The following is a 14,048-nucleotide window of genomic DNA, read 5'->3' as shown; positions in this document are numbered from 1 at the left end:
ACATTGTTGCTAAACTTACTCTGTTTAGCAAGAGCAAGTTTAGACACTGTGCCAAGCACGTGGTAATTATCTCCTTTTACTCTCACAACTAATCTAGGAAGTAGATACTATTATTAGCTCTACTTTTATAGATGCATGCAGTGAGGTTCTAAGAGGTTTATGATTTACCCAAGGTCACACAGATTGAGTAGAGGAGGTGCAGGTGGTTTGGACTCTAGAGCCCCGACTGTGAGCCTGGTGGCTGGGTGGCTGGGTGGCTGGGTGTTACACTGCCGGGGAAGATAGGAAGTCACTAGGAAGTGTGCAGGCTGGGGGCAGGTGGGGCCTGGCCTGGGCTGGCTCTGAGGCAGAGCCTGAGGCCTAGGCCGGTCCAAGCACAGTAACTAGGAGCCTTAGTCGACGGGAACTTCTGGGGGCACTTCCAGGAAACAGGATGTGTAGGGTTTTCAGGCTGAGGTTCCCTGGGAACTGTTATTTGAAAAAAGCCACCCCAGCTCATCCTGGGTGATTCACCCTAACAGGACTGGACACCTCAGAGGCTGCAAACCACTCAATGACCTAAAGAGATGCCCTTGTAAGAGCTGATCAGGGCTCCCTCGCTGAGCTCCAAAAAGCAGATTAGCTGGAAAGGAAGTGCCCAGACTGGTCACAGTGTCCCCAGTTTGCTGGGCCTAGTCCTGTAGCCCCCTCTGGGGGAGGCGATGCCAGCTGCCTTGTGGTTTCCACCCTGGAAGAGTGTCCAGGCACACTCAGGGCCCTGGAATTAGCTCACATCACCAGGGGACTTAAGCGAGACCTGGGAGCTTCCCCTTGCCCTGAGATCCAGGTCAATGCCTCCCTCCTCTCTGGTCCTGCTGCCAATCATCCAGGGGGCCATGTTAGTTAGTAGAGTCCAGCTTAGCACAAACCTTTGGCCTCTTGGATCAGAACTGCATCCTTCTTTCTAGACTAGCACTCACCACCAGGCCTTCCTGGGAGTTATCAGGTGTAACCCTGAGGTTCAGGTTGAAGTTACTCTCCCCAAATCCCTCAACACCAAAGACTTGTATCCTTCCTGATTTTCTTACAAGATCTCCTGAGTCAGCCTCAGTTCTGGGGATCCAGACCAAGTCATGCCCCGTTACTCTGCTGCAGGGCCTTTGCACCGGTTCTTCTCTCTGTTTGAAATGCTCTCCCCACATCTTCATATGACGGACTCCTTCTTGTCATTCAGATCTGTTTGCATTTTCTCTCCTTTTCAGAAAGAAGAGGATAAGGATCTTACCTAGTAAGCATCAACCTCCCCCACCCTGTTTTATTTCTCCCTTGCCATTTCCACTGATGATTATCCAGTAGGTTGATAATGCCCTCACACAGAGCAGTCCAGTGGAAACTGGAAAGCTAGAGGATCAGGAAGGAGTGGGGCTCTTGGATGTTATGGGGAAGGGGACTGTAGTGGTCATTTAATCTAAGTCCTCAGCTGGTGAGAACGCTCACATTCCTTTATTCTGGTGGGTGTTTTGTTTGGTTTTTGCTTTTCCACAATGGTTACAGAGAGCTGGTGAGCAAAGATAATTCTCTCCCACTGAAATGCTTCTGGGCTGTATCCATTTGACTCTTGGAGTAGGCTATGATGTCAGGTTGAATCAGCCCTGGTTTTAATTAAATTCTGGGTAGGTCATATACTACCTTCAAAGAGGAAATTTTGTCTGCTCCTTGCAAATGCAAGAAACCCACACTTCCCAGGGCACAGTCATCTCTGAGGGCATCACAAAAAATCTGGGAGCTCAGCTCAGGAAGATTTAGGGATCCTCTATTTCCTCTTCTTGATCAGGAGGTCATGGTCCTAGATGACCTCCAGGTCTGAGCCCAAAGTCTCACCAATCCTTTGAGGTAGAGATGAGGGAAGGTATAGGGTGCCCAGTTATATTTGAATTTCAGATGAATAACAAATAATTTTTTTTTTAGTAAAAATACATCCCATGCAATAAGTGGGACATACTTACACTAAAAAATATTGCCCGGACACAGTTATACTAAAAAATTATTCATTATTTATCTGAAATTCAAATGTAACTAGGAATCTTATATTTTATCTGGCAACCCTACAGAGAAGGGATTGGCATTTAAAATTAATGGCTTCCCTAAGATGAAACCCTGGGATTGGGGAAAACAGAGGCCATAGTGAGCTGTGACTTTTTGAGGAGAGGAATGAAATTGGTTTCTTTCACGCCAATTAAGCAATCACAAATGACTCCATCAGAAATCCAAACTCGTGACTAACATGGGACTCAAGACCAGGAAAAAAAAATTAAAAAGATTAAGAGCCAGAGAAGCAATCTTCACACACAGGGCCAGCCAGCAGACGGAGTGGATCCCATCCTGGCAGGTAAGGGCATTGCCATCTCACCCATTCTTTCAGAACAGAACAGGGTTGGGAGATTCTGGTGTGATCCTCCAGGCTCCATGACTCCTGGCTGTCGGCAGAATTCCGCCTCAACATTTATAATTCTCTGACTTCTGAAGGTTCACAGAGTCTCCTCCTAGGTCCTCCCTCTAGGCTGCCAGGAAGCAGAGCAGAGAAGCAGGAGAAGCAGTTGTTCAGGCTGCAGCTCGCTCGTGAGCAGCTGTGTCTGGTCCCTTGAAGGAGCACTTTTCTTGGCTCAGGTGGGATGCGGTGCATTTGATGAGCCCACACTGCTTGCCAAGGCTCAAAGCTGGAGGTATAGATTTACAAAAACAGCTTAATGCAAAATTAATTAAGTTTTGTGTCTATCATTTTGAACACAGAGTTCACCCCTACATTATTCACCTGAGATGATCAGTGAGTTCAAGTGTGATTTCTTCTTTACAACTGGGAAGGGAAAATTACACATGAAACGCCCCAAGGAACGGGTTCATGGGGTAAACTCTCTGCTCCTCTCTCCCACTTCTCTTCAGCTGTTTTAAACAGGATCATTAATATAACTCTATGCGGACCAGACCTTTGGGATTCATGAGAACAATAAGAGGAAAGAAAAAAACACACTAGCAAGGAGAGAAGAGAAACCATTGTTGATTTTTAGCAAGCACACTCTACTCATGACCACTGAAGTTCATGAGCTTTTTTTCTATTTGTTTGTATCATAGTTTAAAATTTTGTATTTTGGGGCAGTTTCCTTTGTTGGAAAATGGGCTTGGAGGATGCTGTGCTAGGCCACACACACACATTATGTCATCATAGCCTTCTATTTGTCCAATGAGCGATATAAAATAATACCTTTGGAGAGAAATAACTCCTCTTATTAACCACAGTCTTGGGCCAGGGAAAGTAAGGAATGAATAAAAATGCTTCTTGTTTGTTTCTCTACAAGTTTATGGTATAGAGTCAAATTAAAGGTCACATTTTTTTCCCCCAAATTATAACTCAGTTTGAAAGTTTTTTCCTTTTGTTTGTGGTTCCTTCTTTGAACCTGAGCAATTTCCACTTGATATTAGTGAAAGGAGGTGCAAATCCTCTCACAGGGAGAAACCAGAGGGTTCGGCTGTCATTCCTGGTCACCTAGTGAGAATGTCTTTGTGGGTGTTTATGAGATGTAAGAACATGCTGGATGCGTGAAATGACACCTGTGTGCCCCTGCTGTTAGGTGACCCGAGGCCTGACCCCACAAGATGCCAAGAGAAGAGGCTCACTACATCTATGGTTCCCGCAAGAAGGGGCACGGCCACTCCTACGTCACAGCTGAAGAGTAAGTTCAAAACCAGACCCAGTGGGGTTTCCAGTTTGCCTTTTGCTGACACAGCCTGCTGGCTTCCCCCAGCACATGCCTGTCTGTAAAACTCTCTAGTGTCTATTTCTCCAGAAAGTAAATACCCTGGCAATGAGGTGAGGAGACCCTGTGGTCCTACAAGGGACCTCAAGCTTCTCTGAGGCCAAAGAGGCAAGGAGGTAGGAAAGGTAAAAAGCTGGATCTTGCCATTTTTGTCTGCATTCTTGGCTATGAGGCATTCATTGTAGGTTCCCAGGCTGAAAAACATCTGTCTGGGAGCAAGATGCCTCTTTCCTCAAGCCTTGCCTGTCTACTCCACTCAGGCTCCCGGATGTGGTTTGCAGACAGAACAAAGGCAAGTTGCCAAAGGGCAAGTGAGGATGAAGGGTAGATGTGTGTGACTCCACCTGCTGACTGACTCCAAGGTGAAGAGGGTCATAACCTTTGCATCAATACTTTATCCTAAAGAAAGGTGTTTCGTATTATGAATTAATTTAAAATAAGTATTTACATGATTAGACATTTCTAAGTGCTAAGCATTGTATACCAGCCCAAGATGCTATTCTTGCCTTTGAAAAAAGTCTTACAGCCTAGTGGGAGAGTTAGGCATGGGAGTAATTTCGGCAAGTGTATGTGCTGTGATGGGAACACAGGCTGTAGGACACACTCTGCATGGATGAGAGTGGGCAATGTGGGGGGGTAGTGGGAGGGCCCCCCCACCCTGAGTGGAGACTCCAACAGGACAAACGAGGAACCTGGTTTTTATGTGGACCATCTCTTAAGTGGTCTGCTCAGAACTTCCTGCAAACCTGCTCTCTCGGGAAAGAACTGTTGAATAGCTTTACCAGAATGACCTAGCAGGGGCAAGAGACATGAAGAACCCATCAAAGGCACCGAGGAGGAGTTCAGGCTGGAGCATTTCCTCAGAAGACCCTAGTGGGATTCTCTAACATCCCTGCATGGTCAACTGGGAGTGGAGGTGGGGAGATCTTCTGAAAAAATGTCCCAAGAGCAAAAATATACTCTTGCACGTGGTATTAGGTAGGATATCTTTCAGCTCTTGTATGATGACTCAACAGACTCTGTGAAACCACCGTCAAGAGAGGTTCTCAGTTGAGGGGGCATAAGCCGCCTATAGAGCTTGTGAAAATGCAGCTTCCTAGGCACTGCTACCCAAGAGGCTGTCTCAGTAGGTCTGGGGGCGGGGGGCCCAGGATCTGCACTTTAACATGCATCTCAGGCAACTCCACTGCAGAAGGTATCTGGGTGACATCTGAGGAGCCCTGCCTGGCTGGGCAGTGGGTTCTTGTGGTGTGTCTGGCACATCCCAGTGTTCTCGGCTCTCACTAGGCGTGTGTGAGTGCAATGTAACTGTGTGTTGAAAAGCTGGAACAGAAGGCTTCCCTGGTAGCGCAGTGGTTAAGAGTCCGCCTGCCAGTGCAGGGGACACGGATTCGAGCCCTGGTCCAGGAAGATCCCACATGCCGTGGAGCAACTAAGCCCATGCGCCACAACTACTGAGCCTGCGCTCTAGAGCCCACGAGCCACGACTACTGAAGCCCCGCATGCCTAGAGCCCGTGCTCCGCAACAAGAGAAGCCACTGCAGTGAGAAGCCCGCGCACCAAAATGAAGACCTGACGCAGCCAAAAATAAATAAATTGAAAAAAAAATAAAAGAGCTGGAACAGAGCTCTATGTGTGTCAAGATGTCCAAGGGGGTGACCACAGACCTGGGGGGTGGAATTAGAGCACAGGCATGCTGGGAGTTGAATCAGCTGGCTCCAGTCACGAGAGCCCACTGAAGGTCCCCGTGACAGCTTCATTTCAGGAAAGGGCGATGCAGCAGGAAAGGTACTGGCTGGGTACCTCTGGCCAGTCGCTGGGAATGCTGGTTCTGCCGCTCTCCGGTTGTACAACCTTGGGCATTTTACCAGCCTAAAATCTTGAGGATGTCAGATGTGAAATGAATATGCTACCTATCCCAGTGGATTGTTGTGGGCCTATAGTGGGGTGCTTGCCCCAGTGCTTGGCAGGGGTGTTGTGAGAATTCAATAATCTAATGCATGTAGAATGGTTATCATGGTGCCCAGCTTACAGCAGACATTAAGTCAATGTTCCTTTCCGCTTCTTTTTTGTAGACTGATAGTTGGGGAAAATGTTTTAAACTAGCCCTAATGAAAAGAAAAGATAATTCAGTCTCAATAAATATGTTGTCCACATAAGGGTCAGTTACTACTGCACCTGTTGCACCTGGAACTTTGGTGCTGGGGCCCAGGCCAGTTAGCACTGCTGCTGTGGGCACACACCTGAGAGGCTTCCAGAGATGGTCCCGTCCCTGGGTACGAGTGCTGGAGGCCTGGTGGGTGCTTGGTGTGGCGTGGGGTGGGACACTCCTTGGGGACTGCTCTGACTGCAAAGCCCCTGTGAAGAGAACACATTGATGCACATTTCATTATAATCTGGAACAAGGTTTCTGTACCAAGATGTATTTGTCTATCTCTCGGGCCAGGGCTGCAGGGATTGGCATCCTGATAGTGATCCTGGGAATTTTACTGCTCATCAGCTGCTGGTACTGTAGAAGACGAAGTGGATACAGAAGCTTGAAGGTGGTAAAGTTCCCACTGCTGGGTCCCTCCAGATCAAGGACCTCCTTTCTCCTTCTTTCTCTGAATTTCTGGGGAGTGGGGTGACATTCTCATGATCATCTCTATCTCTGATTCCTGGTTCCAATGAGTCTTTCTCTACATTGTACTTCTTGTAACTCTTCCTTTGCCTCTGCCCACGTGTGAACACCAGTCAGGAACTTGGCCCCTCTTTTTGGTTCCACTCACAGGAAACTCGAGTGCCTATCTGTGCGTGTAGCTGAGCACTAATGGTTTGTGGGGCACAGGGGAAGGGTTCATGGTTCTCTTGCACAGTGAACAGCAGCATTTGAGACACTCCAGATCTTACCAATCCTTCTGGGGATTCCCACTGGCTCTGTTACTCCACTTAGAGGCCCTCTCTTCTCACCTTGCCTCTTCACCCCTTTCCTCCCAGGTTGCCTGGGAATTCCAAGTTCTTCTAACTCTGTTAGCAAGCAACCCATCATACCCAGGACCCATCCAGCCATCAGTGCAGTGAAGAAACCATCCACCCCTCAGCAGCACAAAAGACCACCAGGTTTTTAACAGATTCCTTCCTCCACTGATGGCCAATGTGGTTTTAATAGGATTTTTGCTCCTTTACCCATACGAGCAGGAAGTTAACAAACGACACAGTCCAGCCTTGGGGTAGCAGGATCTTCCACGTATGAGAAACATCAACAGAGTCTCTAAACTATAAAGACAACAGGTTTCAGAAACCTTGCTTCAAAGCCAGGTAGCACTTTGGAGCTTAAGCATTCTCCACAGTGAGAAATGGGATGGAAGGAGAGCTGCGACTTGCTCTCTCTCTTTCTTTTTCTCTCTCTCCCTCTCTGCCTTGTTATTGCAGATCTGAAAGCTTCTGAGGTTGATAAGTAATGGAAAAAAAATGATATTTACAAAAGATGTTGGAAAGTTCCAGTCCTCATTCAGCAAGCACTTCATGCAGAGAAAGAGGTTCTGTGATGGAGGGGAGGACTGGCCTGGGTGGAGGGTTGGAGCCTGCGGCAGTCTGAGGAGGAGAAAGGAAAGGTGAGAGCTGTAGCTTCAAATTCTTCTCGTTGCCGGGAAGCCTGGGCAGTCCCATGTGTCCCTTTCCCTAATGCCCATCTTGCCATAGTGTCCCAGATACCAACCATGAAAGACAGGGTGAGCTTGGGGGGATACAGCCACCAAGCAGCAGCCCTCCAGTGTGGTGACATTTATGGGAAGGAGAAGTTTCTGAGCCTGAATAAGACTCCAGACCAAGTTCTGTAGCAAAGCCTTGGGTTAGGAGGTTAGGGATAAAACTCTTTGCTCTCTGCCGCACACTCTATGTGTACCTCTAGCACTGGGTTATGACATTGCCTTGTAATTTGTTATTTACTTTTTGCTTCTTCACCCCTTCTTTTCCTCCCATTTATGAGCTGGGACAGAGAATATTTCTTATTCATCTTTGTACCTCCAGTGCCTAGCACGGTGCCTGGCACACAGCAGTCACCCAATCGTACGGCATAAGGAGTTGGTCTCATTGTCTGCCATTGACTTGCTTGGTGGTCTTAGATTTTCAGTTCTCTGAGCCTCATTTACTCTATTATACACCTAGACACAGATGATATAACATGATGTGTATCAGTTTTTATTTAATATGTTTTCTTCTATAATTTAAAAAATTTCATTCTATGTTTGCATATTAAAAAGTTTTTTTAAATAAATAAATTTACTTATTTTCTTTATTTACTCTTGGCTGCGTTGGGGCTTCGTTGCTGCACGTGGGCTTTCTCTAGTTACGGCGAGCGGGGGCTACTCTTCGTTGCGGTGCGCGGGCTTCTCATTGCGGTGGCCTCTCTTGTTGCCGAGCACAGGCTCTAGGAGTGCGGGCTTCAGTAGTTGTGGCTTGTGGGCTCAGTAGTTGTGGCTCGCGGGCTCTAGAGCGCAGGCTCAGTAGTTGTGGTGCACAGGCTTAGTTGCTCCGTGGCATGTGGGATCTTCCCGGACCAGGGCTCGAACCTGTGTCCCCTGCATTGGCAGGTGGACTCTTAACCACTGTGCCACCAGGGAAGCCCTATGTCTGCATAGTAAAAGAAAAATGATTTAGTCTTTCAAGGAGTAAAAACTCTACAAACTCAGTATGTTGGTACCCATTTCCTAACTGTCCACGATTGCTAGCTTGATGCTACCCGGACAAAAAGGCAATGTGTTTTGTTTTGTTTTTTTTTCCTTTCTGCTTCAACACTCTCATCTTAAATGTGTTCAGTTGAAGAGTAACAGTCTTAGTGTTGTGGGCTCAGACACTGAGCATTTTGCCTGGTGTAGTTCAAGTTCAACCTGCCACCCTCCATTCCTCCAGGTCTAGACCAGTGATTTGCAGAGTTTTTGGAATTTTTATGAGATAGAACTGTGTTTAAATTCCCTTGTTCCCTAATGTTTAAAAATGCTGTCATTTATTTTTTAAATTAATATTAAAATCTTGTTTTGAGACTTTCATATCTCCTGAAAAGCCAGGTTGGGGACCAGCAGTCTAAGAAGTTTAGGCAAAATTATGTAAAATAGTGCATTAAGTACTGCATTTAATTACATAATAATCTCCCTGTCTCTCTTCGGTGATTCTATTTTCATTATAAAGCAGAAGAACATAAGTGATGATAAACGCAAGTTTTGGGTACCTGAATCACTCCACCTGTAGCAACCTTCATTAGGCTTTGAAATATGTTTATTCTCCCACTTACACTGACCACAGAATGGTAGAAATGTTGGTTGGAATTAAGGTCTCCTAAAATTTCCCCTTTGGCTAACAATTCCCCTTAGATCTGAAAAACATCTTCTGAAAGGAAAGACTGCTTTTTGCAGCAATGTGTCTCAGAGGAAAATGATTTGTAAGGGAGTGGAATTTGGCTTTCATATTTATCAGTTTTACTCTTTCACTTGGGAAGTTTAGGACATAATACTTTTGATTCTTGGGGAAGAATTTAAAGGCTCTGCTGATAGCTCAGTTTACACTCATGTCTTGAGGTGTCATGTCTCTCAATGTATGGTCAGGGGCCTTTGCACTTGAATCACCTAGGGTTCTTGCTAAAATGCAGATTCTGGGACCATCTCTGGTGGTGGGACCCGGGAACCTATGTTTTAACACACACACTGAAGTTTGATGCAAATACAGAGAATTGGCAGTGAACTGGGGAAGTGGCCCACGCTCCTCTCCTATGGCAGGTGAGGATTAAAAAAAAAAAAAAAAAAAAAGAATAAAAGCAATAATTGAGGTAAAGGGAGAGAATGCATTAAACACCTTACCTGAGATATATTGCTGGGAATGGTGGAGGGGAGCAGAACCTCCCTGGGCCCTCATGTCAAAATTGGGGTTCTTGTGCTTATATCCTTCCAGGGGGTAGTGTCAATAATGATTTCAGACTAGAGTTTAGGAAAATTACTTCTTTACAGTCTGCACACTGTGTAGGTATCACCTCCAACCATGTGTGGCCTCATCCAGTTGATGTTTCAAACACTTCTCCTCCCTGGGAGACCTGCCTTGATGCCCTTCTCTTCCAACCCAGTAACCCCAATAATCAGCCATGGTCTGCAGACAAGCCTGCAGAGGCACTGAACACCTGCACAGCCTCCCTCTTCCAGCCGCCCTCAGCCAGGACCACAGAGAGCTGCTCATGCCCTACTGGTGGATTGGGTTCAGATATGTTCGGGTCTGTATCTTAAAAAAATGAATTAGGTGTGAGCATTTAAAAGTAACAGTTTACATAAAAATCTTAATTTCTAGTTTCTTGTTTTTAAAAAATCAAAAGATCTGGCAGAAACTGGCAGCTATGCAGTGGTTTGTCCCTTTAGATGGGATATACACTCCCTCCTTTCCTATGGTCCCCACTTGACCTCCTCCTCCCTCTAAGTGTCTGAGCGTAGCTGAGTCACCCCAGGCACAGGCGATAAGAAATTGCATCGTCTGGAGAGCAGCGGTTCTCTGTGTGGCCCTGGACCAGCAGGGTCAGCATCACCCAGGGAACTTGCTAGAAACACAAATTCGTGGGCCTTCACCCTAGACATACCATGTAAGAAATTCTGGGTGTGAGCCCAGCAATCTGTGTTTAACAAACCCTCCAGGTGACACTGATGCATTCTAAAGTTTGAGAACCACTGCTGTGGAGAATTTAACAGTAAAAGCAACTAAAAGTTAGTCTGCTTTTTAATAATCACAATGTGCCAGCAATTTTAAACAATGTCAGTAATGAAATACTCCCCCTCACTAGGGTGGACCGCTCCTGCAGTCCCCATTTTGGTATGTGTCTCTGCCTTGCATAAACGGTTGACATTCTATTCTAGGGATGGAGAGCATTACCCCCTAAACCTATGCAAACCACCGAACTCAGTTTTACCCACCCCTCCCCCAATAACTCAAGGTGCAGGACAGCCTTTGACTGACTTGCCATCATTGTTGTGATGTGACTTGGAAGCTCAGTGCTACAGCCACAGCATTTCTATCACAACACAGGCATTCGTACTGTTTCAGATATTTTGCTGTCATTATGGGGAAGGCAGAAATAGACAGTGTCCCTGCTATCGAGTTGCTTATATGCTTGTCCTTACTGTGATACCAGCTCCTGCTTCACTAGCTCTGATCTATTCCACTTGTAACCATTCTCTGAGAGCCATTTTTTAGATTCACTCTTTTTTTCCTTCCCTTCAAAAATATTCGTTGACTAACTAGTGGGTGTCAGGCACTGTACTAGGTGCTTCACCTTTAGTTAATTCCCACAACAATTCTGAGATGTAGGCGGTATTATCTTCATATTACAGATGAAGACACTGGAATTCAGAGAGATAAGGTGACTAGCCTGAGGATACACAGCGAATAAGTGGCAGAACCAAGATTAAGACCCATTCTTAAAACTTTGGCTTCTTCCTCTTTTCTTTAATGGACTCAATTATTTTTTCCTCACCCACTTACCTTCATGAATTCACATTTCAGGACAAAAGCATTCATGCTGGTACTCAAAGTACCTTAACAGGAAGATGTTCACGTGAGGGGCTTGGTCACCAGGACACCAAACTGCCTTTTCAAGAGAACAATTGTGAACCTGTGGTAGGTTGAGATCCTGCATCTTGGTGTTTTTGTGTATGGCTGCTTTTAACTTAAATGAATAAAATTATTCCCATTTAGAAAGCAAGGGCAATGTGAATGTGCTTAATGCTACTGACTTTAAAAAGTGGTTAAAATGGTAAATTTTTGTTATGTATATTTTACCATAATAAAAAATAAATAGTAAGATTAAAAACAAGGGAATCATAGAGATTTTCTTAAATTGTGTCCTCTCATACCCAGATTTTCCAGGGTCAATAATGAGACCCCTACATGTAAGATCTGAAGGAAGAATTTGGTTCTGGATACAATATTCTTTTGTCTTATGTTTTTAGTATAATTGCCTTTGTCCTGAACATAGATATTATCTAACGGAGAAAAAAAAAGTACCTACTATTAATTGTATAGAGTTGCACTGTCCAATAGGGTAGCCACTAGTCACATGTGGCTATTGAACACTTGAAACAGAGTTGTTTGAATTAAGATGTGCTGGAATACATACCAGATTTCAAAAACATAGTATGAGGAAAAGAGTATAATTCATTAATGATTTTTATATTGACTACATGTCGAAGTGATAATATTTTGGTAGGTGGGGTTAAATAAAATATATTAGTGAGATCAATTTTACCTGTTTCTCTTAATTTTTTAAACTGTAGCTACTAGAAATTTTAAAGTCACATATGTGGTGCACTCTATTTCTATTGGACAGTGCTGGTATAGATGTAGTACATCATAGTTTTTGAGAGCACTGACTCCAGAGCCAAGTTACTCCATGACTTACCAGTTGTGTGATCTTTGGCAAGTGACTTAACCTCCTCGTGCCTCAGTTTCCCGACATGTAACATGAAAACCTTGAAAATACTCCCAGGGCTGTTGTGAGCATTAAATGAAGGCCTGACACACTTGTGCTCTGTTGATAGTAGCAATGGACTTTAGACACGACTATAGGGATTTATGCTTGTGGTAAAGATGAAGTGTGATCGGTGTCTGTTTAACAGGATTCAAGAATTCATTAGTTAGGGTTTGGGGCATCTACTGACAAGGATAATCCAGGTATAAATAAGTTTCTGAAATTTTTGGGAAGCCACTTAGCCCTTTTTTCTCTGCCGTTGTTTCCCCCAGCAATGTTTCAACATATATACTTGTGTAACCTAATAACGATTACCTCATTGGGTGGAAATTAGCTGTGGACAGTTAAACAAGTTTCAATCCAGAGCAAAAGTATAAACATCACGCTAACTATTTTGACTTAATCCCTCTTCCAGAACCACATGCACTGCTGCCAAGCCCATGCTCTCCTTTCTCACCCTCACAGGTTCCCAACGCTCCACCTGCCTATGAGAAACTCTCCACGGAACAGTCACCACCACCTTACTCTCCGTGAGAGCTAGCGAGGCCCCTGAGAGATGCTGAAATGATTTCCCTCACACTTTTTGAATTTGATGTGGACATGTAATGTTCTGCTTCAGAATGCTATAGAAACAGTGTACATCATCTCTACTATTAAGCTGAGTGTTAAATTCTTTATAGGGCAACTAGCAATACTGATTGAGGAAATGATGAGAAATATTAAAATGGGAAAAGCTTTGTCAATAAACATTGTAATGGATGATACTATCTGTGCCAGTAATAATAAATCTACAGTATTATTTTCTGAGGGAGATCTTTCAGGTGTGTGTTCTGGGATCATTTGATTTCTTTTTAAGTTGAAATATGGCTAATAACTAACAAACTGCTATTCTGATTTTTGAAGACGCAGCCTCTTGACCTACACGAACTCTAACAGGACTGTTGCAGGTGAGTCTGTGCTACAGAGCACTCACAAAGGATACCTTTACAGGTTTAAGACCAAGAGCTAAATGACCTACCAAATTATAGTCAGATTCATCTGATCAGGAAAGTGTCAGTAATGTCTTTGTTTTCTAAAATTCCATGATGCTACAATAATATACTGCAGATATCCTGTATCTTCAGCAATACATATCATGCAGTTCTAATCACATTTCACTTCAAGGATCAATGCTATGATAATTAATGACAAGAACTTTCTTTTAAACCAGAAGGTGGTGTAAGGACTTGTAAACAAGTAAAAGCTACTGTAGTTTGGCTGATGTCTTGTCTTAAATATTCCAAAGGCAATTTAGCTCCTTTGAGCTCCCAAATCCCTCTCAAAAGCACATACAGAAGAAATCATGAGGGACCAGAAATTCTGGAATGGTGTCATTATTTGTATAGCAATATTACAATTTATTTGTGTGACATCTACATAACATTATCTGTCTGTTTTTCTTTTCACTGAAAAATTTTTTTGGCTTAACTTATATCACCATCCTAAATGGAAAATCAGTATCATTTTTCATAAGTAGAGGATGATTATAAAAAATGAAGATAATGAAAGCAAATTACTTTTATTGAAACCTAGGAAGATACTGATGGTCACAGAATGCTGTCAACTTGAGACTTGCCCTCGTTATTAAAGAGGGAGATTAGCAAGAATCAGAGAAAATCTTTCTTTTGACGTAATTAGAAGGCTTGCAAGAGAAAGAAATGACTTGCTCACTCTGTGACTCACTGTTGTTTAATGCCAAGTCAGTAAACCACCTAAAATCACCTTGTGTCATTGGAAACGCC

The 14,048-nt window shown here is 44.2% G+C and overlaps 1 protein-coding gene across 1 annotated transcript; it reads left to right on the top strand.

The window, feature by feature from the left end:
• Positions 1-833: 833 nt before the first annotated feature.
• MLANA (melan-A) lies at positions 834-13,085 on the top strand. The gene is made up of 5 exons (XM_082404466.1): positions 834-2,368; positions 3,606-3,707; positions 6,238-6,334; positions 11,304-11,417; positions 12,733-13,085. Exons 2-5 carry the CDS (start codon positions 3,631-3,633, stop codon positions 12,799-12,801), a joined length of 357 nt encoding a protein of 118 aa, XP_082260592.1. The 5' UTR covers positions 834-2,368; positions 3,606-3,630; the 3' UTR covers positions 12,802-13,085.
• The last annotated feature ends 963 nt before the right edge of the window (positions 13,086-14,048 follow it).

This window comes from Balaenoptera borealis (assembly GCF_965194805.1).
Source record: "Balaenoptera borealis genome assembly, chromosome: 8".
NCBI classification, from domain to species: domain Eukaryota; kingdom Metazoa; phylum Chordata; class Mammalia; order Artiodactyla; family Balaenopteridae; genus Balaenoptera; species Balaenoptera borealis.
This window is presented reverse-complemented; position numbering and strand designations above follow the sequence as displayed.